Genomic DNA, 26,240 nt, shown 5'->3' with positions numbered 1-26,240 from the left:
AAGGAGTTGGTGTGCCCCGCCATTACAGGGTTTGCCACCAGTTTCATATCTCTTCAATCCCTCTTGAATTCTATGTGGGATGTGAAGAAAATGTTTCTTTCAGAGGAGTGACGTGCTTTGACAATGAGCCGCAAACCAAAGGGAGAGGCCATATGCAGATTAGTTTCATACCGGGAAGACTTCTGGGTGGGAGTGCAGGAAGTGTGCACTGTTGCTGAACCTTTGGTAAACGTTTTTCAATTAGTTAATGGTGAGAAGCCCGCAATGGGCTATTTGTATGAGGCCATGGACAGGGCCAAAGAATCCATTCGGGCCTACTATGATGATAAGGGAGATAAGGGGTTTCAAAAACAACTCTTCCTATGGAAAGTGATTGATGAACGATGGAACAACACACTCCATTATCATGCTGAGATCATGGATGGATTCTTAACCTGTGTTTAGAGGATGGTCCGATTTCCAGCAGAACGTACGGAAATCTCCAAAGAAATGGAGACATACAGGATGGCAGGTGGCACATTTGGTTTTGAGATGGCTCTGACTGATAGGACAACTAAAATGCCAAGTATTTTTTAGTTTGTTTCAAATTTCATTGTCTCTTCAAGTTCATAACTTCATACTTTGCTTCAACTTTCAAATTTCATTTTTTTCTTATGTTTATTTAAAATTTTATTTGTAATTTTGTTGTAGATGCATGGTGGAGAATGTATGGTGTCAGGGTACCCCATCTGTAAAAGCTTGCCATTCGAATCTTCAGCCAAACATGTAGCTCCTCAGGATGCGAGCACAACTGGAGTGTATTTGATAAAATACACAACAAGAAGCGCAACGGGTTAAACTTAAAACTTAAAATATTGCAAATTTCCACTTAATTTTTTGAATTCATTAAACAATATTTTTTTTATAATTATTATTTCATGATCTTTGTACAGGTTGGAATCCCAGTGACTTAATGACATGGTCTACGTCTACTACAATCTTCGATTGTGGGTGAAGCAACTTGAGAGGATACCTGATATGGAGGCCATCTCATTGGATGGGATTGACACCACTGCTGCATGGAGGGTTGAGGCCGAGAGGCCTCTCATGGAGTCTGCCAATGATTGGTTAGAGCAGGAGGTAGTGGAAGGCGTAGAGGGGGAGGAGGAGGAGGTGACACCACCTACCCGGGCTACCCCTGCCACCAGTAGAGGACGTGGTCTACCTCCTGTAGCTCCTACTCCTAGTTCTTCAGCTTCTAGAGCACAGCAAAGTCCACTGCCAACTCCACCGGCATCTACATCTAGAGGGAAAGGGAAAGCTATTGCATTTTCTCACAAGAGGGGCAGAGGAAATCAGTAGTATTAGAGTTTAGTTATTTGGTTCATTTCATTGTATATGACATTATGACTCATAATATGAGATACATTATTATATTTTTTGTTGATATTTTGAGGCTGAGTTGGGACTCAAGAGTCAGGACTTACTATTCAGGACATGATTCACTGTTATGTGTGATGTAGCACTAGAAATGATATTACACATCTTATATATTAGTTCTTTTATCATATTTATGTGTCAATGTATTTATTTTATGTTGTAGATGCTTGAAAAAAAATGAATATTTTTGTATTTTACGATTTTTTCCCGATTATTTCCCGATTTTTACGATTTTTTCCCGATTTTTTCCGATTTTTTCCCTTGCCGATATTATCCCGATAACGATAACTGCAACATTGGTGGAAATCGATTTCTCTGAGACATATTTTTGAGGACAAAACAATTTTTTTGAGGCACTATACTCCTGGAATTGTGAACCATAAGAAGACGAATATAGCTGTGACAATGCAAGCTACAGGGAGGAATTACGAGCCACAGGAGAACAATTATTTCTAGTTCATCAACATACATACCTTTGTTCTAAATGGAAAGACTGAGCTACTTGCTCTTTGAACAGGGTACTCGCTCAAGAAGTATAAGGCAAAAACATCCGAAAAGTGACATTTGAATCCTCTGTGACACTATGAAAAACTAGATGAATTGGGGGTCGAGTCTACTTAAATAACAGCACTATTATTGTCAAGGTTTAACAACTGTGTAGCTGGAAGTTTTAAGCATGAAATTGTGCGTGATATATCTCCAAGACATGAAAGATTACGAAATATATTTCTAAGGCATTTTATGAAAATCTGTTAATAAAGGGGAACCGAATCATCAGATCTGAATAATGTAAAGACTGAAGCTACACTCACTGACAGAATTTACATTTGTGGTTGAAGAAAAGTCTGGACTTATGACATTAATCCAAAATTTTCTAAAGATTCCAAATCATATCATCTCTCTGAAATCTAGTTAGTAGAAGTCATAAATCAAGCATCAATTATGGGCAAGCAAACTTCAGAAACTACCTTTGGAGACTAAAGGACTAGGTCATTCATTCAAGGCTGATTCCTCGAAATGTGATGCAAGAGCATAGCCTCTCAAAAAAATAAAAAATAAAAAATCAACCGTGTAACTAGACCTAAGGGGTCTTCAGAATTTTACCAAGGGCATTGGTTCCCTTTAGCAATTTCTTTAATTTGTAATATTTCAATCTTGAAGAATATGCATAGTTAGGAAGTTATGTAAGGTGTCCTTAGGAAGTCTGTTAGGATACAATGGCATCTATTTTCTAGAAATAGGGATAGGTATAATTAAAAGAGAGGAACGCCAGTTAAGCAAGCTCCATTTTGTTGTAGGATATTTTTTTCCTTTTCTTGGCTGAGGAGCAACTCGAAGCGGCTTGAGAAGTAGTTGTAGAGACAATGAGAAGGACCGAAAAGCCCAGGGCAGAGGACCCCGGCCGCAATGTATAATCAAGGCCAAAAAAACCTGTGTATTGAATCTAAATGTTGAAAGCAATATCCTGCATGTGTTTGTCTTAGTGAAATATCTGGCTCTGTATTTTTGCAATGCGTTAAATATTTCAGTTCAAGCGTGAACGATGAACTGCTAAATGCTTGCTAGCAATGCGTTAAATATTTCAGTTCAATCGTGAACGATGAACTGCTAAATGCTTGCTCTGGGAACCGTACGAGTTTCCTGTAGAGAAGGGTGTGAACGACTTTTAGAGTTAGGGTCGATATTGCTCGTTACGGATTGAATCTCCCAGGTGTGATATTTTGCTAGGATGAAGTCTGTTAAGATGGATCGAACTATGGGTTTGATCAGTGGAAAGTTCGCCAACGACCTACGTTGAAAGGGGAAATTGATGCCACTGAGTTTTTGCATTGTGTTGTTAAAGCATTGAAATTCAGTCTGAGCGGGAGCCGAATCCACTGGAGATGCCGCAAAAGTACAAGTCCTTCGAAGTTCGGCAATAGACGACGATACAAAAATTATTTCCGTTGAAAGGTTTTTCTCTCAATCACCGCCCAATCAGAACACAAGTTAAGTATGGAGAAATCGAACCATCTGGTCGATTGGAGACTGTGCAGGCCAATTTGTTAGTTAACGACCTCAAGAAACAAAGAAATCGCTGACATTTGACATCCTGTCTCTCAAGACCTAGGGGCATCGGACCCTCAAGGAAGAATCATGGTAGCGGGTCTGAGATTCCATTGGTGCCTGAGGCTCGAGATCCCGCTGTGAATGTCAGCAGGAGTTTGGCTGGTTCGTCATTTGACGGTCCCAATAGACGAGAACTTCCCCGTCATTTGTCTTTTCAAGTATCGAGACCACAAGGTGGTAGCAGAGGCCGAGACCCGAGATCCCGATATCGAGATCTATCAATTTCCGAGAATGTAAAAAAGGTTCCGTCATTTGTTGTGAAAGGTCGTTGAATCGGACTTCAATAGGTAAACGGGGGAAAACAAAAGAACCAGCCCAGTGGTTCTATGTCAATTCCCCAACTTGTAGCAAAAAACTCTTCCATGTAGCCCTCATCTGGTTGATTGTCTAGGGGACCATGATCTTCTATATTTATGACTTCCTTATTACTTTCTTTTTTGTCACGAGGAAAATTGAGTCTCCTTCATCACAAGGACGGCCTGGGATTTCTCTTATGTGGTGATCTTCTTTTGTATTTTCAAAAAGGCAAAGACGGAATTGGTTAATGGCCAAGATGTTGCGTGCATCTTCATTAGTCATGAATTGTGACCTCCAACACCGAAAAAAATTTCCAATAAAAACTTCAAATAAAGTGCTGTTGGCAGGGTCACAGAGAACATTGATTTGACATGTTCCAAGAGACTCAATGAATAATTTCATCAAAGTATCTTGGTGAGTGATGCCCCCTCTTGTAACATAGGAGATGAATTCTGCTATATGATCAAGTACAAATAATGGATTACCATCGAATATTGGGATGTCGAGGAATATCTCATACAACTTCCAAGGAACCATTCTTTTGAACTTTGCATAACAATCAAGTGTAGAGTCGCCAGGGTGAATTTAAGGTGCCTTAAAGAATGTTTGCTTCACCCTACAAGCATTGGAACATTGAAGTTCAATAAAGAACTGGGGGCTCCGTTCTTCCAATGGAGTAGCCAAAATGATTTATCTTGTCCTTAGGGAAGAAGGTAAATATTTCATAAAGATAGACTTGCTTTTCCCTGAAAACAGCGCCAAAAATGCTGCCACAAAATCTAGCAAACCTTGGAGAGGGAAACCCTACAAAGTATAAACTAGATCTATAATCAACAATGTGGTAGTAATCCACTGTCACCACAGCCAAAACCCCCTGCTCTTCACCGATGGGAGAAGTCCTGGTGGAAAAGAGATCACTTATAAAAGGTATTCTAGGTTTAAGGTGTGAAATGATCTAGCTAGGAAGTATTCAAGAAAGACACAACTGATCCAGAAAGTAGACCAAGTCAGCTGCTAACGTGTCCTTTGGCTGACTCAACAACTGATTTGGCTTGTTTTTTCAATGAGCCAGGTAAAACTCTATCGAACAAGAAAGTCTAACTACACCACTACAAAGAAAAGGCTTCATAAATCAAAATTCATTCAAAATACTCCTAAGCAAGGACCAAAGCAATATGAGGAAACATCGCACTACAACAAGTATTCTTGGAATTCCAGGGTCAATATCAAATTGCCTTTCTGGAAATTTCATAATATTTTATCATTTTGAGGAATCTTGAGACCAGAATGTCCCGGACAATCAATTTAAAATTTTCTAATTCACCATAGCAGATTATTTAGAATTAAGGTATAGAACTCTTCAAAATCCATAAGTGGGTAAATGTAGAAAATAAAAATTAGTGATCCTAATTATGTACTTTGGCACTCGAGTATCCAAGTATAGCTGGGGTGATTTTGTAAATATGTGTAATTGCTAATGTCTGTATATTAAAACAAAGAGTTAAGAGAAAAATAGCATAAACCATACCAGTCTTGAGGCATGTATATGCTTCAGAAACCTGCAAATTTGACAATGAAAAATATCAGAACTGTAGTTTCATGTCAAATTTTTCACCTAAATTTTGACAAAGAGATGAAGGAATATCCTATAAAGAACTGTCTTTATGTACACCATACATATTTCATATAACTAATATATAATTTCTATTAGAACACTTTGTAATAACACGGTAAAAATCCAAAAATAGAAGGGATAAAGTATCCTATTAACATTGACTTGGACAACTTAGATTGGCAGGCATGTGTTGAGCCCCCTCTGATGACGGAGGAAACCAAGTACGGGAGGTCAAGCACCTTCCTCCAGACACACAAGCACCAATAATATTTTGAATGAGACATCAAATAGACTCATGTTGAGAGTTATTAAGTTTGTATGTCCATGTATCAAGATTCCCTACCCCCTTCTAAGAAGAGATAGAGAATAAGATAGAAATTAAATTTGAAATAATTATTGGTAAAGACGTAACACAAGACTAAAACGTCTAGTGGAAGATGAACAGAGCTGATCCTCAGTGTAAAGTTTAAACAACAAACTAGGAACTAAAGAGTAATGACTTGAACTAATAATGAATTTGTAAAGGCTGTGTGAAATTGCAACGGAATTTGAATGTCTCACTAAGATTTGCAAGATGCCTAGGAATTCCAATTTCCAACTTCAATGTCAAAAGTATATACCACAACAATATTCAATGATCATTTCACGTCAATATGCCAAACAAGCATACTTAAACTGCTCAGTTACGTCATTTGTTGGTTTATGGTTTAGTGACCTTGAAAACATGTTCAAGGGCTCACACACAAAGTACCCAGTTGTTACAAGGATCAGAAGCTAACACTTAAGGAGGAATAAGATGCAAAGCAATCAATTGTGACAAGGATCAAATGTTATTGCCCCTTGTAAAAAATGCATGTCAGTGAACTATCACTCGAAAGAAATAATGATTTCTGTTGTCATAGCAAGTTGAAAAAATGGTAATTGATCATTCAATCTAACAAGATAAGTCAAATCTATTGTGATTTGTTATAAAAATCCTCTGTCCATTCAGCTTAAATCATGTTATACTGACCTTGAAATCCAAATGTCTGATATATTGACCATTCACCCATGTGAGTTGAGCACGTAAGTAAAACATCAAATCTTGATGTCAATTATTATGTACTACAATCTCCTTGTATGTTGTTGTCCTAGAATGTTTAGCAATATGTTAATCCAGCTTTGGGCACCTGTTCTGTAACGTGAAAATACATGTCTATGACCTACATAAATGCTTCCTACATGAACATTTGATAAGAAATAGTGTTTTGAATCTTTTTGAAGTTATGTTTACGATGTAATTTGTACCTTCGGTTCACCGGCATGTTATAGTGGATCTTTCAAGATCATTGACATCAACTTCACTACAATTCTACTAGAGACCACCTTCACTAAATTGTGGAACCATGTTGGTGTGGGTAATAGGGAGTTTGGGGGTGTGATGTGGCCCCTTGCTTGTCGTTAGTGGGGGAAGTAAATCTTGTGTTGTAATGATTCTCTTTGTTGCCCTCTATTCAACTTGAGGGGGGGAGTTATTGGAATAATTGGTGTAATTTGTACATGTAGCCATGACCATCCCATATTGTGTCATTAATGCATTTCGTTAGGCATTAATTATGGCTAAGGTCATCATTTATTGTAATACTATATTATGTTTAACACTAGCTGTTATCTCCCAAACTCTACCCCAGGAGGAAAAGTCCTAACCACAGCGAGAGAACCGAGAGGAACAACAGGCAAGCTACATACTGTCACTTCTGTAGCCTTGCCCCACACTTCAGATTAAGGAGGAAACTACTCTAGCCTAGAGGGGAATCCCTAAGAGTCAATCTAACCTATTCTGTTGCAGCAGCGTCGGTGTTACTTGGTTTGGATTGATTAGCAATGTTACCAACTCACTCTCAATGATTTAAGATAAGATAAAACATGCAAGTTGTTCCTAGCTAAAACAAGCCTTTAATGATATGAAAATGAGATGAATGTGCTTCTCTATTGAACTGATAGAAGTGATTGATTCATTTAATGACAGGGTGAGAGATGAATTGTTGCAACAAATGCTCAATGAAATATTAGACCACATTGAAATGTCATCACCACAAACTGTTGTGAGAGCTCCAGATTTACATGATTGTTCAGCTGTATGTGAAGGAGAGGTCTGCAAATATCGTAGCTGGCTATAATCCATCAAACGTCCTCACAAAATGACCAAATGCTCTGAATAATAATATTGCCAATTCTGTGGTATATCATTGTTGTCAAACAATGTAAGTGAACACTCAGACCATCATAATCATCAGATAATTCCTTTGTCAAGATCAACTAACAGAATTTCATAGAACCAATGGTTTATTTGCTGAAGTGTGAAAGCCATGTAGTGATCCCTAATTAATGTTATTGCTTTGCTGTCAATTAAGAAACAACTTCATCATTCTTAATAACTTGAGTTATGCATCACATATCCCATAAGACCAACATTAAATTACTTCTGATCAATAGCGCATGGAACATTTAATATGCTAAATAAATCAGACTTGAACCAATATTTGATGTTATGGGAGATTTATTTTTGCAACATTATAACAGTGATTTGGACCAAAGCATATGAGTTGTGTGCATGGCTTTAATCCGTGTGATATGTCAACAGAGCAAGAGTTTGTGAAACGTTAAGGATTAACTTGCCCTTTAGGTATCATCCTGTAGTTGAGGCCAACTTGATACAAGTCACTGGGCACAATATCAATGCACCATAAATTAAATTTATCTTTAAGGGCCAAAAAACATTAGAATCATAACTTCACTGTCAAGTTAACTCATCAAATCCTCAAGAAGGTCATTGAATTTTATAGTGCAACGTTTTCATGTGATAAGATCTGGAAATCAAACCTAATGTTTGCAAAGGAAGGTAGGTATTGAATGTGTTATTATCGATTTGAACTCAGAAATTTTTCAACTGAAACATTTCAACTTACCCAAAATAAATAAATAAATAAAACTCAACCATCAGCATAGTCCAGCAAATAATTATGAGTGCATTATTTTACTCTATAGTGAGTTGAAATGATAAGTCTGTAAGATACCAAAATGATAGCGCTTAACCCTTCAAGTCTAATAAACCAGTTAACATTTAGGTGAACCTTTCAGCCTTATAACAGATTTGTTTGAGACATAAACTGTAGGTTTTAAATGATATGAATATAGAGGAGCACTGCCAAGATATCAAACCAACATTCAAAAATATTCAGCAGTTCCAATATTCAGAGTGGTCTTAACATTAAACCCTTTTGAACAGCAGATTCTAACCATAAAATTATGCAAACAGAGAAAGTTTACTTCAGGTTTAAAGTGCTGATCATGAACTAGTTAACATTTCGGTGAACCTTTCAGCGTTCTAAAAGATTCGTTTGAGACCTTTAACAGTTAACTGTAGGTTTCAAATGATATGAATATAGAGAAGCACCGCCAATATATAAAACCAACAGTCAAAAATATTCAGCAGTTCCAATATTCAGAGTGGTCTTAACATTAAACCCTTTTGAACAGTAGATCATAATCACAAAAGTACGTAAAGATAGAAAGTTTACTTCAGGTTTACGTAGCTGATCATGAACCAAAACCACATAAAAATCCAACCATAATGGTGCAACGTTAGGCTTAGAAGGGTAATTATTGAGCATGATCATGCATCAACTTGCCTTGCCAGGGCTGTTAGAGCAATAAATAAATGAAACAAAACAAGAGTTCAGATCCAGATCCAATAAATTAGCTTATATTAAAACTCTCAGATAATTTACAGACCAGCAATCGAATCATTTTAGTGCAAATCGTTTGGTGCAAGAGAATAAATTGAGCATGGTTTGAACAGACCATTGAGTCACTCGATAAAGAAAATAAACTCTAAATATGAAAACGTTAGTCCAACTAAGTCTAACCATCCACTTAGATCCATTAAAATATTAATCTCATGAAGAGCTATTTCAATCTAATTTGTCTATATAATTACAGATCCAATAAAAATTGGACCATTGAGTCACTCGATAAAGAAAATAAACTCTAAATATGAAAACGTTAGTCCAACTAAGTCTAACCATCCACTTAGATCCATTAAAATATTAATCTCATGAAGAGCTATTTCAATCTAATTTGTCTATATAATTACAGATCCACTAAAAATTGGAATCGACCATTATATCTGTGAATTATTTTAAGCTGTGTTTAGGGCATAAGAGCTAAATGCAGGCAAAATGAAATGAGAAACCATCAGATTTAACCCAAAGGAGACAGATTGATTTAAAATAGGTTATATTTAATAAGTGCAATAAAAACAATCACAAATTGCAATTCGATTTCAAATAGAGCCAAGCAAAGAGATCGACCTGCATTTGAAATTTCCAATTTAGGTGCAAAATATGAACGAGTGTTAGCTCAATAACTTGGAAGAAGGCAACCTTGATCATGATATAAATTAAACCCTAGGTTGCTAAACAAACTTGAAATAAAAGGAAAAACTTAGAGATGGTTAAGAAAAAGAAAAACTCAGAAAACCCCTAGGTGCTACCATTGGGCATGGAGTCTTGATTTACTCTTTGGATGGATGCCCTTTTACCTTTATTATTGAGGTCTCCAAACATCTCAAAGATTGTTCGATGAGCATCAAACCCTGGAATCTGATCCTTGCAAGAACTACAGGGAAGTTAATCCAAAAGAAAGGAATCATCCTGTTACAAACTTTAAAATTTTGAACATAAATCAAAGTAGAGATAAAACCAATGTTCCACCAAGTTTTTGGGATGGCAGGATGCGGAAATAGGAATAGGGAGACATGCAACGGGAACATCTAGGAGCACCCACAAATTTTAAGGAAATTCATGGGCAGCTGGGGGGACATCAAGGATTTTATATATATATAGACACACGCACACACAATAAACATGATTCAAATTTTTATTCAATAAATAAATACTTTGATTCATGTTAGTTTTTGTAGCTCGGACAGATGTTCTAGTCTCAAATGGTGTATATGAGACTAAGGAACACAAGAGGATTAATTATCTCCAATACCCAGAAAAAATTTCTAAGTGAAATGTTTTAATTAGATTTAAATTTTTAATTAACCAATTTTAATTATTTTCCTAAGTCTATCTTACGGAAATGTGTTAATTAATCAGGATTAATTTAGACAAATCGATTTTGCTCTAGAGACTTCTAGAAAAGTGATTTTTAAAGTCAGTATAATCATAGGCAAAGATTTGAGTTAGATCGTGGTCGTTGATTCATCAACGAGAGATTATAAGAGGAGATCGATGGGGCTTTTGGAGATCATTCGAACAAGAAAATTTGCAATGACAGCGAGGGCACACTGATAGCGTGGGAGACACCATCAATAGGGTTTCAGCGAGAGAGATTGAGGAAAGACTTTAGGAGAAATTCTTCTCAGTGATTCCAGTTTTGTGAGAACAAGGAAGAGGTCGAATTATTCTACAGATGAAAGGCAGAAACAGGGAGTGTGAGTAGCCAGTTTATCCAATGCGAGTTGCCAAAGGCTCGTTACGATTGCCAGTGGTCGGAATAATTCCCCAGAGGCAATGCGAGTTGGTTTAGCGAGTTGTTGGAAGCAATATTTACTCACAATATTGATTTCTAGAGACAGGGCAAGTTTCTGGACTCCAATTTGTATTTTATAGATAGCTAGTGAGCGCTGCAGGAGGAAGTGCAAATTGTCTAAGAGAGGCCGAGTTTGTTTGGAGAGGGAAACTCCTAATTTCCCAATTTGATTTTGTCAATGGAAGTGGAAAAAATAATTACTTGAGCTTTGCCAGTGTCAGGAAAGCAGTTTATGTAATCCTTGATTTGCTGAAGAAATAATAAAACCCTCATCTGCAGAACTGGTTTTCCCTTTGAGGTTTTTCCATGGACAATTTTTCCAAAAATATCGATGTCAATTTTTTATGTGTGAGCTACTTTTTCAGTTCCTGTAATTATTTATTTGTGAAATTGCTGTTGTGTTTTAATTTAGTATTTATCGTAAGCAATTTATAGAAGACAAATAATCTGCAAAGATAAAGATTTATAACCAATCACTGCAATAGATTTTTCACATGGTAGCAGAGCAACTTAGTGAAGCACAGATTTGAGGTCAGAAGAGGCTCAGCGCAGGACACGGGAAGAGAAAACAAGGGTTTATAAAACCTAGTTTGAACTCCTTCAGATTTATTTGGGGTTTTGTTTATTTTTCGAGGGTTTTTCAAAAATGGCTTATGTTGGATTGAGAGATCAAGATAGATTGGATGGAGCTTCAAACTTTGGTTCCTAGAAAGCTAGAATTTCTTTGTCGCTGGAAGAGAATGGTCTCAAGCAATATGCGACAAGTGTTGTAGTTGTACCAACTGATCTAACACAGCACATGGCATACAAGGAGGATGCCAAGGTGAGAAGAATAATCCTTGACAGGGTTTGGGATCACATTGTTCTGTATATTGTAGATTTGGATAGAGAAAATAAGATGTGGGATGCCATTCTAAAACTATTCCAGGATGCTACCATAAAAAAAAAGTTGATTCTCAGATATAAGCTGAGAAATACCTGGATGAGGAAGGGCGAAAATGTTGTTAGTTACCCCACCAGAGTTTGATTTGTCAAGGACGAGTTGGCAGCTATTAGAGATCATTTAATTGATGATGAGCTTGTGAGAACGACCTTAAATGGGTTCTCAAAGCAATGTGATGTGTTCGTTCATGTGATTAGAGGACAAGATACACTATTGAGTTGGGATCGACTGTGGAGCGATTTCACTCAGGAGGAGTTTAGACTAAGTATTGTCAATGGTGGCAGTAGCAGTAAAACTCAGAAGCATGAAGATGACGAGAACATGGCACTAGCTGGAAAGGGAAAGGCCAAGAAGGGCTCTAGCAAAGGGTCCAAGGGAGGAGAGAAGAAAAAGGACTTGAGTAAAATCAAGTGCTTTGGTTGTGGTCAGAATGGTCACTATGTTAGTCAATGTTCGAACCGAAAGAAGGGCGACAAGAAGAAGAAAGGGAAGAAGATGGCAACTTAAGTGGATATTAACGAGCTATCTTCGAGATTATAGGATGAGTTCACTCTCATAGCTTGCTTCTCTAGCTCTACATCCACAGGTGTCTAGTATATTGACAGTAGAGCATCATGCCACGTGACGACGATTAGAGAATATTTTTCCAGTTACCAGGAAGAAGTGGGCTTCTAAATTCATATGGGAAATAAGTCCAAGTGCACTCCAGTTGGGAGAGGGACAGTTACCTTTTAGAGGGAGTCAGGCAAGAGCACTAATGTTACAGAAGTGTTGCATGTGCCAGGTTTAGGTATGAACCTGATTTTAGTTTCAGCTCTTCAAGATAAGGGATATGATGTCTACTTTCGAGGGCCGAAGTTGTCCATAAAACACCAAAGTTGGAAATCAGCAAAACAGATTGGGGTGAGAAGCAACAAGCTATACAGATTGCAATTGGACGCTCCAAAGGCACTAGTGAGCAGCAGTAGTGGCAGAGACATGAGAGAATTATGGCACAAGAGGATGGGACACATCCATCATGGAGCACTCAGATTACTCAAGGAGACAATAACAGGAGTTCCAAAAATAAGTGCGGAACTTGATGATGGATACAGAGGGTGCATGCTTGGGAAGTTTGAGAAAGCAGCGTTTCCTAGGAGTGACAGTAGAGCTAAGGGTATGTTGGACCTGATACATTATGATATATGTGGCCCGTTGTCTATGAAATCTCTAAGGGGTTATGAGTATTTCGAGACATTCATTAATGACTTCTCCAGGAAGACTTGGATATACTTCTTGAAGACTTGAGATGAAGTCTTCAGTCGCTTCCAAGAGTTTAAGGCTCTTGTGGAGAAAATGATAGGCAAGAAGATTAAGGTGCTTCGTACAGATAATGGAGGAGAGTATGTTGAGAAGACCATCAAGGAGTTATGTGAAAACAAGGGCATCAAGAGAGAGTGGGCAACTCCATATAATCCACAGAAAAATGCGGTCGCTGAGAGGAAGAATGGGACAATAGTTGGAGCAGTGACGGAGATGTTATATGACTAGGACATGCCTAAATATCTCTGGGAAAAGGCATGTAGTATAGCAGTATATATTCAAAATAGGGTTCCTTACAAGGCGTTAGGGAAGATGACACCCAAGGAGGCATTCAAGGAAAGAAGTCGGAAGTCAAGCACCTCAGGATTTTTGGCAGGATAGTGATTGTCACATGCCAAATGATAAACGCACCAAGTTGGATTTGACTACAGAGAAGGGCTATTTCGTTGGCTATAGCGAAATGTCCAAGACATATAGGATCTACATTCCAAATAGTAGGAAGATCATTGTGAGACGGGATATTTATTTCCAGGAGGAGAAAGTCTCCAAGAGATCTCGTGAGTTGCCAGTAGTTGATCAAAGTGAGTCAACAGAAGCTCCAAGGGATGAACAGGGATCTTAAGCTCGGGGCACTAGTACGAGTATAATGACTAGTATAGGCACAAGTACAGGTGTAGAGGAGAGTTCACAGCAAGTGGAGCAGCAACAGGAGGCAAAGGAGCAGGAAGCTCGACCCACCACTAATGGGAGAAGAAACAGAGAGGTGCTTCAGATGTTGAGAGATGAGCAGGTGTTTGTGGGAGCTCCTAGATCGAGCATCGGGGACAGCAGACAATCAGAAAGGTATTCAAGGTATAGGGCATTGATGAGTGAGCTCATTGACAATGAACCTTCCATTTATCAGGAGGATGCGTAGCATTAGGTGTGGTAGGATGCAATGGTGGAGGAGTATAACTCCATCATGTTGAATGATGTGTGAGAGGTCATGCCTAGACCGCTAGATCGGGCAGTGGTTGGTTCACGTTGGATCTACAAGATCAAACACGTTGCAAATGGCAATGTGAAGTATAAGGCTAGGTTCGTGGCCAAGGGTTTCGCTCAGAAGGAGGGCATAGGCTATGAGGAGACATTCGCTCCAGTGGCTAGATACACTTCCATCAGGGCCATGATCTCTTTAGCAGCATAGATGAGATGGCAAATTCACCAGATGGATGTCAAGGTGGCTTTTCTGAATGGAGTAATAGAAATGGAGGTATACATCAAATAGCTAGAGGGATTTGAGACACACGGGGGGGATACTCATGTATGCAAGTTGAAGAGAGTGTTATACAGACTCAAGCAAGCTCCTAAGGAATGGTATAGTCAGATCGACAGTTACTTGTAGTTGATGACCTTCGTGAAGAGAGAGGTGAACTTGAACCTATACTATTTGATGGTAGGAGGTGAGCTTCTCATTCTCGTGTTATATGTGGATGATCTATCACTAATAGGGTCACCAAAGTTCATAGAGATCTGCAAGAGAGACTTCGCAACAAAGTTTGAGATGAAGGATTTGGGGTTGATGCATTATTTTCTAGGTCTAGAGGTATATTGTAGACAGATGGGGAGATCTTCCTTGGTCAAGGGAGATATGCTATGGAGATTTTGATCAAATTCAAGACGTTGGACTGTAGACCTATGTCTACTCCTATGATTACCAATTGAAGGAAGATAGATGTGTCAGAGTAGGAGGTAGTGAACACCACCTTGTATAGAGAACTCATTGGTTATCTTATGTATTTGGTCAACACTAGGCTAGACATTTGTTTTGCGGTTAACACTCTTAGTCAATTCATGGTTGAACCTAAGAGGGTACATTGGACAGCAGTGAAGCATGTGCTGCGATATCTATGAAGTACAATTGAGTATGGCTTGAGGTTTACTCGAGGTGATGGTGTCAGGTTGATGGGATACACAAATGTAGACTGGGTAGGTAGTGCAGTGGATCGGAAAAGCACTTCAAGTTGTTTCTTTAGTATTGGATCAGGGGTTGTTTCTTGGTACAACAAGAAGCAGAAGTCTGTGGCACTGATTTATGCAAAAGAAGAAAACATGGTAGCAAGCATGGCTACATGTGAGGCTATTTGGCTTCAAAAGCTACTAGTGGCACTATTTGGTCAGAGGTTGGAGTCGACAAGTATCTTCTGTTATAACTAGAGTTGTATCAAGCTCTCTGAGAATACAATTTTTATGATAGGTCGAAGCACATCAACATCAGATCCCACTTCATCAAGGATTGTCTACAACGTGGACCAGTTCGGCTACAGAATGGTTCCACATATCAACAGGTTGCAGATATTCTAACAAAGGTCTTGGGTAAAGCAAAGTTTGTTTTCTTCAGGTATAAATTGGGAGTAATGGACAACACCTTCCTCGCTAAGAGGGAGTGTTAGTTTTTGTACCTGAAACAAGTGTTCTAGTCTCAAATGGTGTCTATGAGACTGACGAACACAAGAGGATTAATTATCTCCAATACCCAGAAAAAGTTTTGAAGTGAAATGTCTTAATTAGATTTAATTAACTAGTTTTAATTATTTTCCTAAGTCTAACTTAGGGAAATGAGTTAATTAATCTGGATTAATTGAGACAAATCAATTTTGCTCTAGAAACTTCTAGAATGTTGAAATTTGGCAGATCGGGTAGAAATCCCCTCCATTGGGAAGCCATTGTCATTCAGAGAAGACCCTACTAGCCCTTGGAAGAATATAATTTGGTCATGGAAAAATATTATTTTTAATATGAAACCCACATGTGCAAAAAAGTACATGTCGGCCTGGGCAAGGAAAAGCCACCTCATCAACCACATATAAATACACACCATGTCACATCATTTGGAGACATCACATTATCTTCTCTCTCTTGATTTGATTGGCTCGTACAAGTTTGAAATAGGAGGTTCAGGCTCACACGTGCGAGGGGAAGGAAGACTTTTCTTATTAGTGCGTTGACTTTTTGTTAGGACAGCATTGACCAGTCTTTGACTGCCTTTGACTGTCTTTGACTTGGGTCCATTTGACTTGGAATTATCCTCCTTTTGGAAGGCCAAATTGATTGGACAAGAGACCGAACTATTGTGGCCTATTTGACCAAGGTTGACCGCAAACTTTGACCAAGTTGATCGCAAATTTGTTGAGGTTTGACCACAAAATCTATATCTCCTTTGACCGAGCTTTTGGAGGCTACTTTGACAAGGTTTGGCTAAGGAAAGAAGGTCGAGTTCTTTGACTGTTTGACCAAGCCTTTTGGAGGTTGATTTAACCATTGATCGTTGACTGGTTAGGGCTTCTTTTGCTGCTATTGACTTTGACCATAATTGACAAATTTGACATTGGACAAGATTTGACTACATTGCTCATTTTGGATTGGATATTGGATAGTTGACTTGGTTAGTCAAGGGCTTGAACCTTTGACTCATTGTGGATGTACTTTAACATTGTATCTCTTTGTTGAACATTTGATGACAATCAAATAGAAGAGTATTTTGGAAAGGGTTTCCCCCTTGTGGGGTTTTTTCCCTGGTCTTTGACCAAATCTTGTGTCTCTATTATTCTTGGTTGTCTTCTATTGTGCATTTAAGTTACTGTTCTATCTAAAATTTCTTATTGTTGCTGGAAAATTGAGATTTCTAATTGAAGAAGAATTGGAATAAGTGATTGTGTTAAGCATAGAACACTGGAAAACTAACATAGAAAATTGATTTTTAGAAGTCGATATGACCTTAGCCATTGATTGGAGTTAGATTGTGGTTGTTGATTTGTCAACAAGAGATTATAAGAGGAGATCGATGGGGATTTTGGAGATCATTCGAACAAGCAGATTTGTTGTGACAGCAAGGGTGCAGTGATACCGTGGGAGACACTAGCAATGGGGTTTCAATGGGAGAGATTGAGGAAAGAATTTCCAGAGAAATTCTTCACAACGATTCCAGTTTTCCAAGAGCAAGGAAGAGGTTGAATTATTCTACAAACGAAAGGCTTAAATAGGCAGTTTATCCAATGCCAGTTCCCAGAGGCTCGTTTCAATTGTTAGTTGCTAGAACTATTCCCTGGAGGTAGTGCGAGTGGGTTTAGTGAGTTGTTGGAGGCAGTATTTACTCACAAGATTGACTTCTGGAGACAGTGCGAGTTTATGAAGGCCAGTTTGTATTTTGCAAATAGCCAGTGCAAGTTGCAAGAGGAACTGTGAATTGCCTAGGAGAGGCTGACTCTGTTTGCAAAGGGAAACTCTTGATTTCCCAGTTTGATTTGGTCAATGGAAGTGGAAAAAATAATTACTAGAGCTTCGCCAATGTCAGGCAAGCAGTTTATGTAATCCTTGATTTGTTGAAGAAATAATAAAACCCTCATCTGCAAAACCAATTTTCCTTTCGGGGTTTTTCCAAGGACAATTTGTCCAAAAATATTGTGTTGGACATACTAAGAGGGGGGGTGAATCAGTATTCCTTAGCAATTAGCACTTTTAAATCTTTTCAGCGCACTAGTTAATCTTCAATTATTATTAATGTTTATGCAGTAATAACAGTAAATAAAAGAACACAGTAGGCACAAAAAATTTAGGTGGAAAACCCCCTCCGTGTCAAAAACCACCGAATGCTTTTCTGATAAATTATTTAATCTTCAACCCCAACCGAAATGAAAGAAACAACTTCTTAGAATTCTAGAAAAGCATTCTTCTCCAGCTCCCACTGGAAGGACACCCCAACGCCCTGGTTTCTTCAGTAGTCAACTGAATGGATGCCCCAACATCCTAGACCAACCTACCATCCTAAAGTGTTTACAGGCTCCAACCTGTAGGCGACTTCATGCATCAGCCTAGCACCTCCCTGCCACCCTATAATGACTGAAATGAGACAAGAGTGTGGATTCCCGTACGAGGGACAACGATCCATGATACAATATGATTTACAATGATTTTGACCGAACACCCAATCACACTATGACCTACAACCCAACTATGACATCATCCCAACAGATTTAGGCTCCATCCTTGATTGGCAGCGAGAGCAATAATAGATCAGATAGTGGTATATCGGGCAACCGGTGCAAATATTTCATCATAGTCCACTCCTTCCTTTTGAGAGAAGCCACAAGAAACAAACTTGGCCTTATATTTTTCAGCACTTCCATCAGCTCCATGTTTAATTTTGTAAAGCCATTTTGAGGTGACCATGGACTTGTCCTTAGGTCTAGGCACCACGTCCCAGACATCATTCTTCATGATCGATTCATATTCCTCATTCATCGCATCCTTCCACACTTGGTGTTATACGGCTTCTTCGAACGTGCATGGTTCAGCTTGAACAATAGTACTCATGGCAACCACGTACCCTTGATACCTGTTCAGCTTCTTACTTTTGCGAAATGTCCCTCTTGGAGTAGTATGTCTTTCATCATCTTCAAGAGTATTTTTGAGCCATAGAGGTATTTTCCTTGAGGTAGAGGGATCACCAGGAGGTCGATCAATAGGATCCATCAGACCATCAATGTTGAGCATAGGCTCATCTATCGGAAATTCATCTTGTTTTTCGGGTGCATCATCATCATCCTTCCTTGAGATGGGGAGATCTTTGGCTTTCCCAAGGGTAGTGTCTTCATCAAAGGTAACATCATGGCTTACTTCCACATCTCTTTGACCAGGTACATAGATTCTATATGCCTTTGAATTTTCACTATAGCTGACGAATATACCTTTCTTCCCAGAACCTTCTAACTTATTCCTTTTCTCTTTAGGCACATGAAAGTATACCGGACAACCAAAGATTCTAAAATGAGAAACATCAGGTTTCTTATCAGTGAATACCTCCTCGGGTGTCTTGAAATCCAAAGCTTGATGCAGGCTCCTATTTTGAACATATACAGCAGTGTTGGCAGCTTCTCCCCATAAGAACTTCGGTAGACCTTGGTCATAGATCATGGCATGGGTGGCTTCCATAATCGTTCGATTCTTTCTTTCAATAATGACATTCTACTTATGAGTGTATGGACTAGTTGTCTCCCTCTTATTTCTATCCTCTCTGCAAAAGCCATTGAATTCATTCGATTCATATTCGGTTCCATTATCGGTCCTCAACATCTTGATCTTCTTCCCTATTTGATTTTCCACCAATATCTTGAAAGAACAAAACCATTTGAACACTTCATCCTTCTTCTTCGAGAAATAGATACATGTTTTGCATGAGTAGTCATCCACAAATATTGCATATCATATCTATCCTCCCAATGTTGTTACGAGTAGGGCACCAAATAGGTCAAAATGGACCAATTAAAGAATATTCGTAGTCTTTATTTCACTAGAAGGGAATTGTCCCTTTGTATGTTTCCCAACTGCACAACCCTAACAAACTCCTTCATGGTTCATATTAAAATTGGGCATCCCTGTGACCATCTTCCTTACCCCAAAAAAGGCTTTGTAATGTAAGTGGGCAAACCTTCGATGCCATAATTTACATTGGAGAGAAGTATCACTCGCCAAAGCTCTGAAAGGACTTCCTCCAACTTGATAGAGACCATCAACCCTAAATCCAAGAGTACATGCATCTTTAGGGTTTCTATGCCAAATACATACCTTTCCATCAATGAATGCTACCTTGAAGCCTTTATCTCCCATCGCAGAAATAGACACCAGGTTCTTCTTCAAATCGGGCACATACAACACATCTTGTAGATGAATGGTTTGACCTTGGTTCAAGTGAAGAGAGACAGTACCTATCCTTTTCACGGGGTAGGTGGTATTATCTCCAAGTATGATCTTTAGATTAGTCTTCTTTTCAACCAAATTTGAGAGGGCCTCCTTGTATCCAATGAAGTGCCTTGAGGCTCCACTATCAATCAACCAAATATCGAAAGTATCTGGAGGAGAGGCAATAGATAGAGCGAAAATAAGATAAAACTCGTCTTCTTTTTCTACGACATTACCTTCATCACACCTGGCATTTCTTGTCCTTTTGCGAGGTCAACCATTTCCATTTCGAATAGTGGGATCATTCCTCTTTCCTTTGTTGTTGAACATGTTGTTCCTTTGATTTCCATTGCCTTTGAAATTGTTGTTGTTATTTTCGTCATCCCTTCGAGGATTCTTCTTGTGAGGACACTCTCTAGCATAGAGGTCGAACTTGTTGCAATTATAGCACCTTCTTTTCTTCCTTCTTTGAATCCCTTCTTAGATCCTTGACTTTGTCTCCTTAAAGTAGCATTATTCTTCCTTTTTGCATGAACGGAAAAGGCAGTGGGTTCATTTCCATTTGAGGACTTATCTCTCTCCATGATCCTAGTCTCCTCTTGAGTGCATCTAGCCAACAACTCATCAAAACCACGTATCATGTCATTGTTGAGAATGGTGGTGGTAAATACATTCCATGGTCTTGAAAGACCTCCAAATGCAATGAGAGTGAGCTCCTATCAGCAATAACTTCTCCAAATAGATAGAAGATCATTCTTGATTTGTGTTATTCTCATGAAGTAAGATTGGATAGACTCCCCTTTATCCATCTTCATAACCTTCAACTTGTTTTTGAGAAAGAGGATTTGGTTTCATTGTTCACTTTAAACATCCCAACCAGCTTATCATATATTTATTCAGGAGTTCCCAAATCAGAAATATAGGCAACCAAATGCTTTTGAATGGAGTCAATCAGAGTTTTCTTTGCTTTGACCTCATGTTTTCTATACTTCTTCTTTGTAGCAACAGGTGCATTTAAAGGAGGCTCCACCACTTTTCCCTGCACATAGTCCCATACTTCATGCTCCTCCAAAGTCAAGTCCAAAGTCATCTTCCATGCATAATAGTTGGATTTGTCATTGAGCTTGTCCTCAATTTTAAAGTAAGATGTAGAGGCCACTGAGACTTGTCCAATAAATCTCTTAGTGATTGCTTTTCTCTCTCTTGCTTGGGCTTTGTCTTCACCTAAGCTCTGATACCATGTTAATTTTAGATAACAATGGTATGTTCTATGCTTGCAACAATTACTTCAATGTCCTTTTATCAGCCCAGTGACAATATCTCCTTGATTACCAATAGCAATCACATTAACTATTAATCACATTGATAGTGACTGTAGATAGAACATCAACAATAAATGCAGAAGACAAGCCAAGACAAGAGAACACCAGTATTTGGTGCCAGAGAAAAACCCCAAGATGGGAAAATCCGTTTGATCAATTCTTTTTATTATTATATCAAATGTTCAGTAGAGAGAGAAAGAGAGAGTACAATAATACAAATTCAAGTCAAAATTGACTTGCCAAATCATTGTCCAAAACATCGTTGTCAAATCTGCAATTCTACCCTCAGTCAATAGCAGTCAAACTTCCCCTAAACAACTCAGTCAAAGGACAGAGGAACTCGGCCTCTCTTATTGGTCAAAGTCAGCCCAAAACAGTGAACAAATCCGCAGTCAAATTCGGTCAACCTTGCAGTCAAATTCGGTCAACCTTGCAGTAAAATAGACCTACAGTCAACGCAGGTCAAAGTGCCCAGATCACCTTGGTTTTTGTGCCAATAAATGTGACCTGTTGAGATAGATTCTCCCAAAAAATTGAAGTCAAAAGTTGCCCAAAAAGTCAAAGTCAATGTTAGTCAAACTGAAGAAAAACTTCAAACTTTCGGCCCTATAATTTTTGTCCTCTTTTTTACCACACGTGTTAGAAAAATCAGTTGCCCAATAGTTGTACAAACCAATCAGAGGAGAGAGAGAAGGATGTGTTGTGATGAGATGCCAAATGAGGTTAGACATCACTCTTATTTATACAAATTGTTAAGGGTCAAAAGACATGTCCATTAGGCTTCATGAGCCTGTTGTGCCTATTTTGTCACAAGTCCAAGGAAGCAATTGTATAGAATTTTTCAAAGTTCAGAATCATCAGCCAATCAGTTCTTATGTCATTGTAAGTCCAATTTCTGCAAATTGTAATGTAAATGATGCTAATACAACCATTTTATTATGTAACAACCTAGGTAAGCCTATGACTTTGGCAACGAATTTCATCCTAGGAGGTTTTTCGTCTCACCACATTATATGTATTTCTAAACACAAATAATCGGTAGAGTTTTTCCCTCCAGCTTAAACCCCAAAGCTAGGGTGGAATTCATTGACGAAGTCTTAGGTGAGTCCTAGTATTTTTAGTCGAGTCTATTGTAAAAGTGATTTAAGATTAATTTACGCTATTTGGCAAAAGTATTTTATTATAGATCACTTGGTCTACTAGATCATATTGTGTTGTGGAATTGGGTAATTATTTTGAGGGTTGAATTTGTAATTATCTGATGTAAAAAATATTTTAATGCATGGTCCCTCGCAATCAGACATCATAGCTAAAGTATTTGAGTGAAAAAATAATTAATCCCCTCAAGTGTCAATTAATTAAATTTTCTGGCAAAATAAAATAAAATCTTAAGCCAAAAAATTAATTAATTTTGAGTCAAAAAATTAATTCTAGAGAAATTAATTTTTCCAAGTGGAAAATGACCAAAAAATTCGTAGGTCAAAAAGAAGTCGATTTTTGGAGATCCCCTACCAAGGCAAAAATGGATATTTTAAGAAAAATTGAGACCTTAGACCTTGGTGGTTAAGTCAAAGTCAAATTTTTGAGGAAACTAATCCAAAATATCAATTTTTTATTAATAAAAAATGGTTTTTATGAGAAACTCGAAAATTCCTCAAAAATAAATTTTCGACAACAAAGATTAAAGGACGATCAAATATTTATCAACAGTCGAGATTAATTTGAAAAGGATCAAACCAGATAGTAGTTATTTTCCACTTGGAGGATTTATCTATAAATTAGAAGCCATTTGCTTCTCAATTCATGATGAAATTTCTTACTTTGGTCTATGTAATTTTGTAACATTGGTGTTGTTCCACTGATTTGCCGGGAACGTTTGAAATATCATAATAAAAGACTTTGGGGATTAGTTCATGGTGCTCTTTGTCGAATGATATATGGTATGTGCTGATTATATCCTTCTCTATATTGTGCTTAAAATTTTATAAGCATGTTTATTCATGAGATGGTGATAAGAACATTCTATTGGTAGATTTTGGGTCTATCTTAGTTGATATGATTCGCCATATGTCTAACAAGTTCTATTGAGGAAATATATATAGAATTTGCAAGTACACCAGCCCTTGGGCTCCAAGTTCACAGACTTTGGAGAAGATCTGACCTTGTTTGGACTCTCAGTATTTCTCTATGGTTTTCTTACTTCGCTAAGGTTGTGGGCAATACAATAAATTTCAAAACACATTTGATCTATGGTCATTATTCATCATTTAAAAAAAAAAAATCTCAAAATTATTTTATTTCCACAAGCATTGTATATTTGTATATATCTTGTAAATATATAATTGTAAATATCTTTTGTAAATAAAATTTTCTAACCCTTGTTTTGCAGAAATTCGGGTTTGGGGTTTTATTTCAAATTTTTGTATATATTGGGGTTTTGGGTGTGTTTTATTTTGATTTGTGCAGGTAAGATTCAAGTTATCCCAAAGGATTTGCTAGGATTTTGAGCCAGATCTGGGCCCTTGAGGGTGAGATCTAGTCTCTATTCTATTTGCAAGACCATCATCGAATATTTTGCACTGAAATTGAGCAAATTCAAAGATCTGAAGCAAATTTGAATTTTTTGCAGGGGTTTTGCAAATTTTTTAGGGGCCTTCCTAGCCCTAGCGTGGGCCTCTAGCCTAGCTATTAGCCCTTTGGGTGATATGTTGGCCTATTCTAGGCCTCAAACCCTTGTCGTCCACCTTATTGCCCATGTTGTAACTCTTTTCAAGCCTTTTAGACCTAGCCACAGGCCTCTAAAGGCCCTTGGCCATCCCTCTATCCCTCTGCCATGGCCTCCAACCCTCCCTCGTTCTCCCTCCATCAACCCTCCTTATCCCTTTGTTGCCTCTTTATCCCCTTGTCACAGCCTAAAGGCCTCTTCCCTGCCTCATCCTACCTTCTCTCCTCCTCAACCTGACTTTCCCTTCCTTCTTTCCCTACTGCAGGCCCTTCCAAGGCTTCTCCTTCCCCTCGACCTTCCCTTTCCCTAAGCCGCAGCCTCTTAGGGCTTGTGGTAGGCCTACAAGGCCTCTACCCTTGAGCTGACGGCCTGTTGGCCTTGTCTTCCTTTGCGGCAACCCTCATTGGGCCTTCCCTTGCCCTATCACAGGCATTTGAGGCCTCTTCCCTCTTAATTGTGGCCTCCTAAAGCCTTGATCCCTCCATCTCTTCCCTAGTTTCTCTATTCATTCATTTGGATTGATTTTTTTTGAGCTAATTCATTGTGTTTGCAGCGGTTTTCAAGTGATCTTCTTAGCTAACATTGGTGTTTGCAGCTAGATATTCCATTGAGGGAATCGTGAGTAAGATTCTAGTCATTTATAAGGCCTTGAGCCTAAGTGGTTTGCCCTTAAAACCTCTACTCTCCTCACTGTTTTGATACATCTCTCTAACAATCTTTTAACAGTGGTTAAATAATCATTAAAATAGCCAAAAATCACCTAACAAGTCATTGCAATCAGTTGGCTAGTTACTTTTGGACTTGTTTCATGAAAATTGGATGATTGTCATAGGTACCTTGAAGTCTAATATATATAGCAGTGACTGAAGCATCTTTTCATAATTTGCATTTTATGTTTGTTGGAAAATGTAACTAGGTTCGGTCTTCATTAATGTATTTGAGTCATCATGAAATATACTTGTCAAAAGAATAAAGAAAAGAATTTTTATTATTGTATCAATGACTTATTAAAGCATGGGTTTCATGCTTGGGTCATCATTATATTAGTCAAAGTCCCCATTGTGGACTCCTAGGATTAATATTGAGTCTATAGAATCATTGTACATTTAAAGAGACCCTTCTTAAGCTTTTGAATCATGTAAAAAAGTTTATTATTGACTCAAATATAATTTATGTAACCTCCACACCAAGTCGGCCTAAAGGAGATCAAGTCGGCCTAAGGACACCAATTCGACCTCACTTGGAGCCTATAAATAGAAGGAAGTCGAATTCATTTGGAGTATCTCATCTCAAGCTACTTCAATATCTCTAAGGAAGTTGGAGAAGTGCGAAATGGGTAAAAGGAGCCTAAAGGAAGTGCGAGTTGGGTCAAGTGTAAGAAGAAGAAGAAAATCAAGTTTTGGAGCTACTCTCTCTCTGTTTCGAGCCCCAGTTTGGGAGATCGAAGTCTTCCAAGTATTGCTCCCGCCAGTTGCTACCTGTTGCTGTAAGTTGCTGCATAGTCGAAGTTGCTGGGGTGGAAGTGTTGTTGCAAAGGGGTCCAAGATCTAGAAGGTTGACTTGGTGTGGAGGGAAGGTTTGGTCATTGTCTAGGTTGAAGAGTCTCAAAGAATACTATTGAAGGAAGAGAATTTTTTGACTGGGTTTTCCCCTCAAGGAGGTTTTGCCTTAGCATAGTGCCTACATCTTGTGTCTTTTGTTTAGTGATCTTCATACACACATAATATGGTAATTGCTTGATGAAAGATAAGATAATAAAGAAGTAAAAGTAGCCAACATAACTCACAAGTAATTATCAAGAAAGAGGAATCAAACCCTAATCTACTTGTATTGATTTCTCAACATGGTATCAGAGCTAAGGTCAGGGAAAGTAGAAGATCACTTTGTTCGCATGGATTCTGCCTCGTTGATAAACTACATGAAGATGGGTATCAACGTTGTTGGAAGTTGGATCAAGAAGGTCATCTACTACTTATTCAACAAAGTCAAAAGTCATGGATTCTTGGTTTCTCTTACAGGTTCTCATAGTGATGACAATGCATGGATCATTGATAGTGGAGCATCAAGACACATGACAAGAGAAAGTAAACAACTTCATACACTATCAAAAGAGCCATATTCTCATGTAGTGGAATTGGGTGACAACAAAAGCTATGCTGTTAGAGGCCTAGGATCAACATCGTTGAAGCTAGAAAATCAATCGAAACTGCA

General features: G+C 38.3%; 1 protein-coding gene across 1 annotated transcript in view; it reads right to left on the bottom strand.

Annotated features, from left to right (window-relative positions):
* LOC149246930 (Chaperone DnaJ-domain superfamily protein) overlaps nt 1–26,240 on the bottom strand; it is a 210,024-nt gene that overhangs the window by 81,343 nt on the left and 102,441 nt on the right. The window contains exon 3 of the mRNA XM_089458061.1: nt 5,354–5,384. Within this exon, the coding sequence (XP_089314187.1) occupies nt 5,354–5,384 (31 nt within the window). The remainder of the gene's footprint in view (nt 1–5,353; nt 5,385–26,240) is intronic.

Source organism: Pinus tabuliformis, chromosome 7 (genome assembly GCF_031772625.1).
Source record: "Pinus tabuliformis cultivar Carrire ecotype Pingquan chromosome 7, CPIR1, whole genome shotgun sequence".
Lineage (NCBI taxonomy): Eukaryota > Viridiplantae > Streptophyta > Pinopsida > Pinales > Pinaceae > Pinus > Pinus tabuliformis.
Note: the sequence above shows the minus strand (reverse complement) of the source record. Positions and strands in the feature narration are given on the sequence as shown.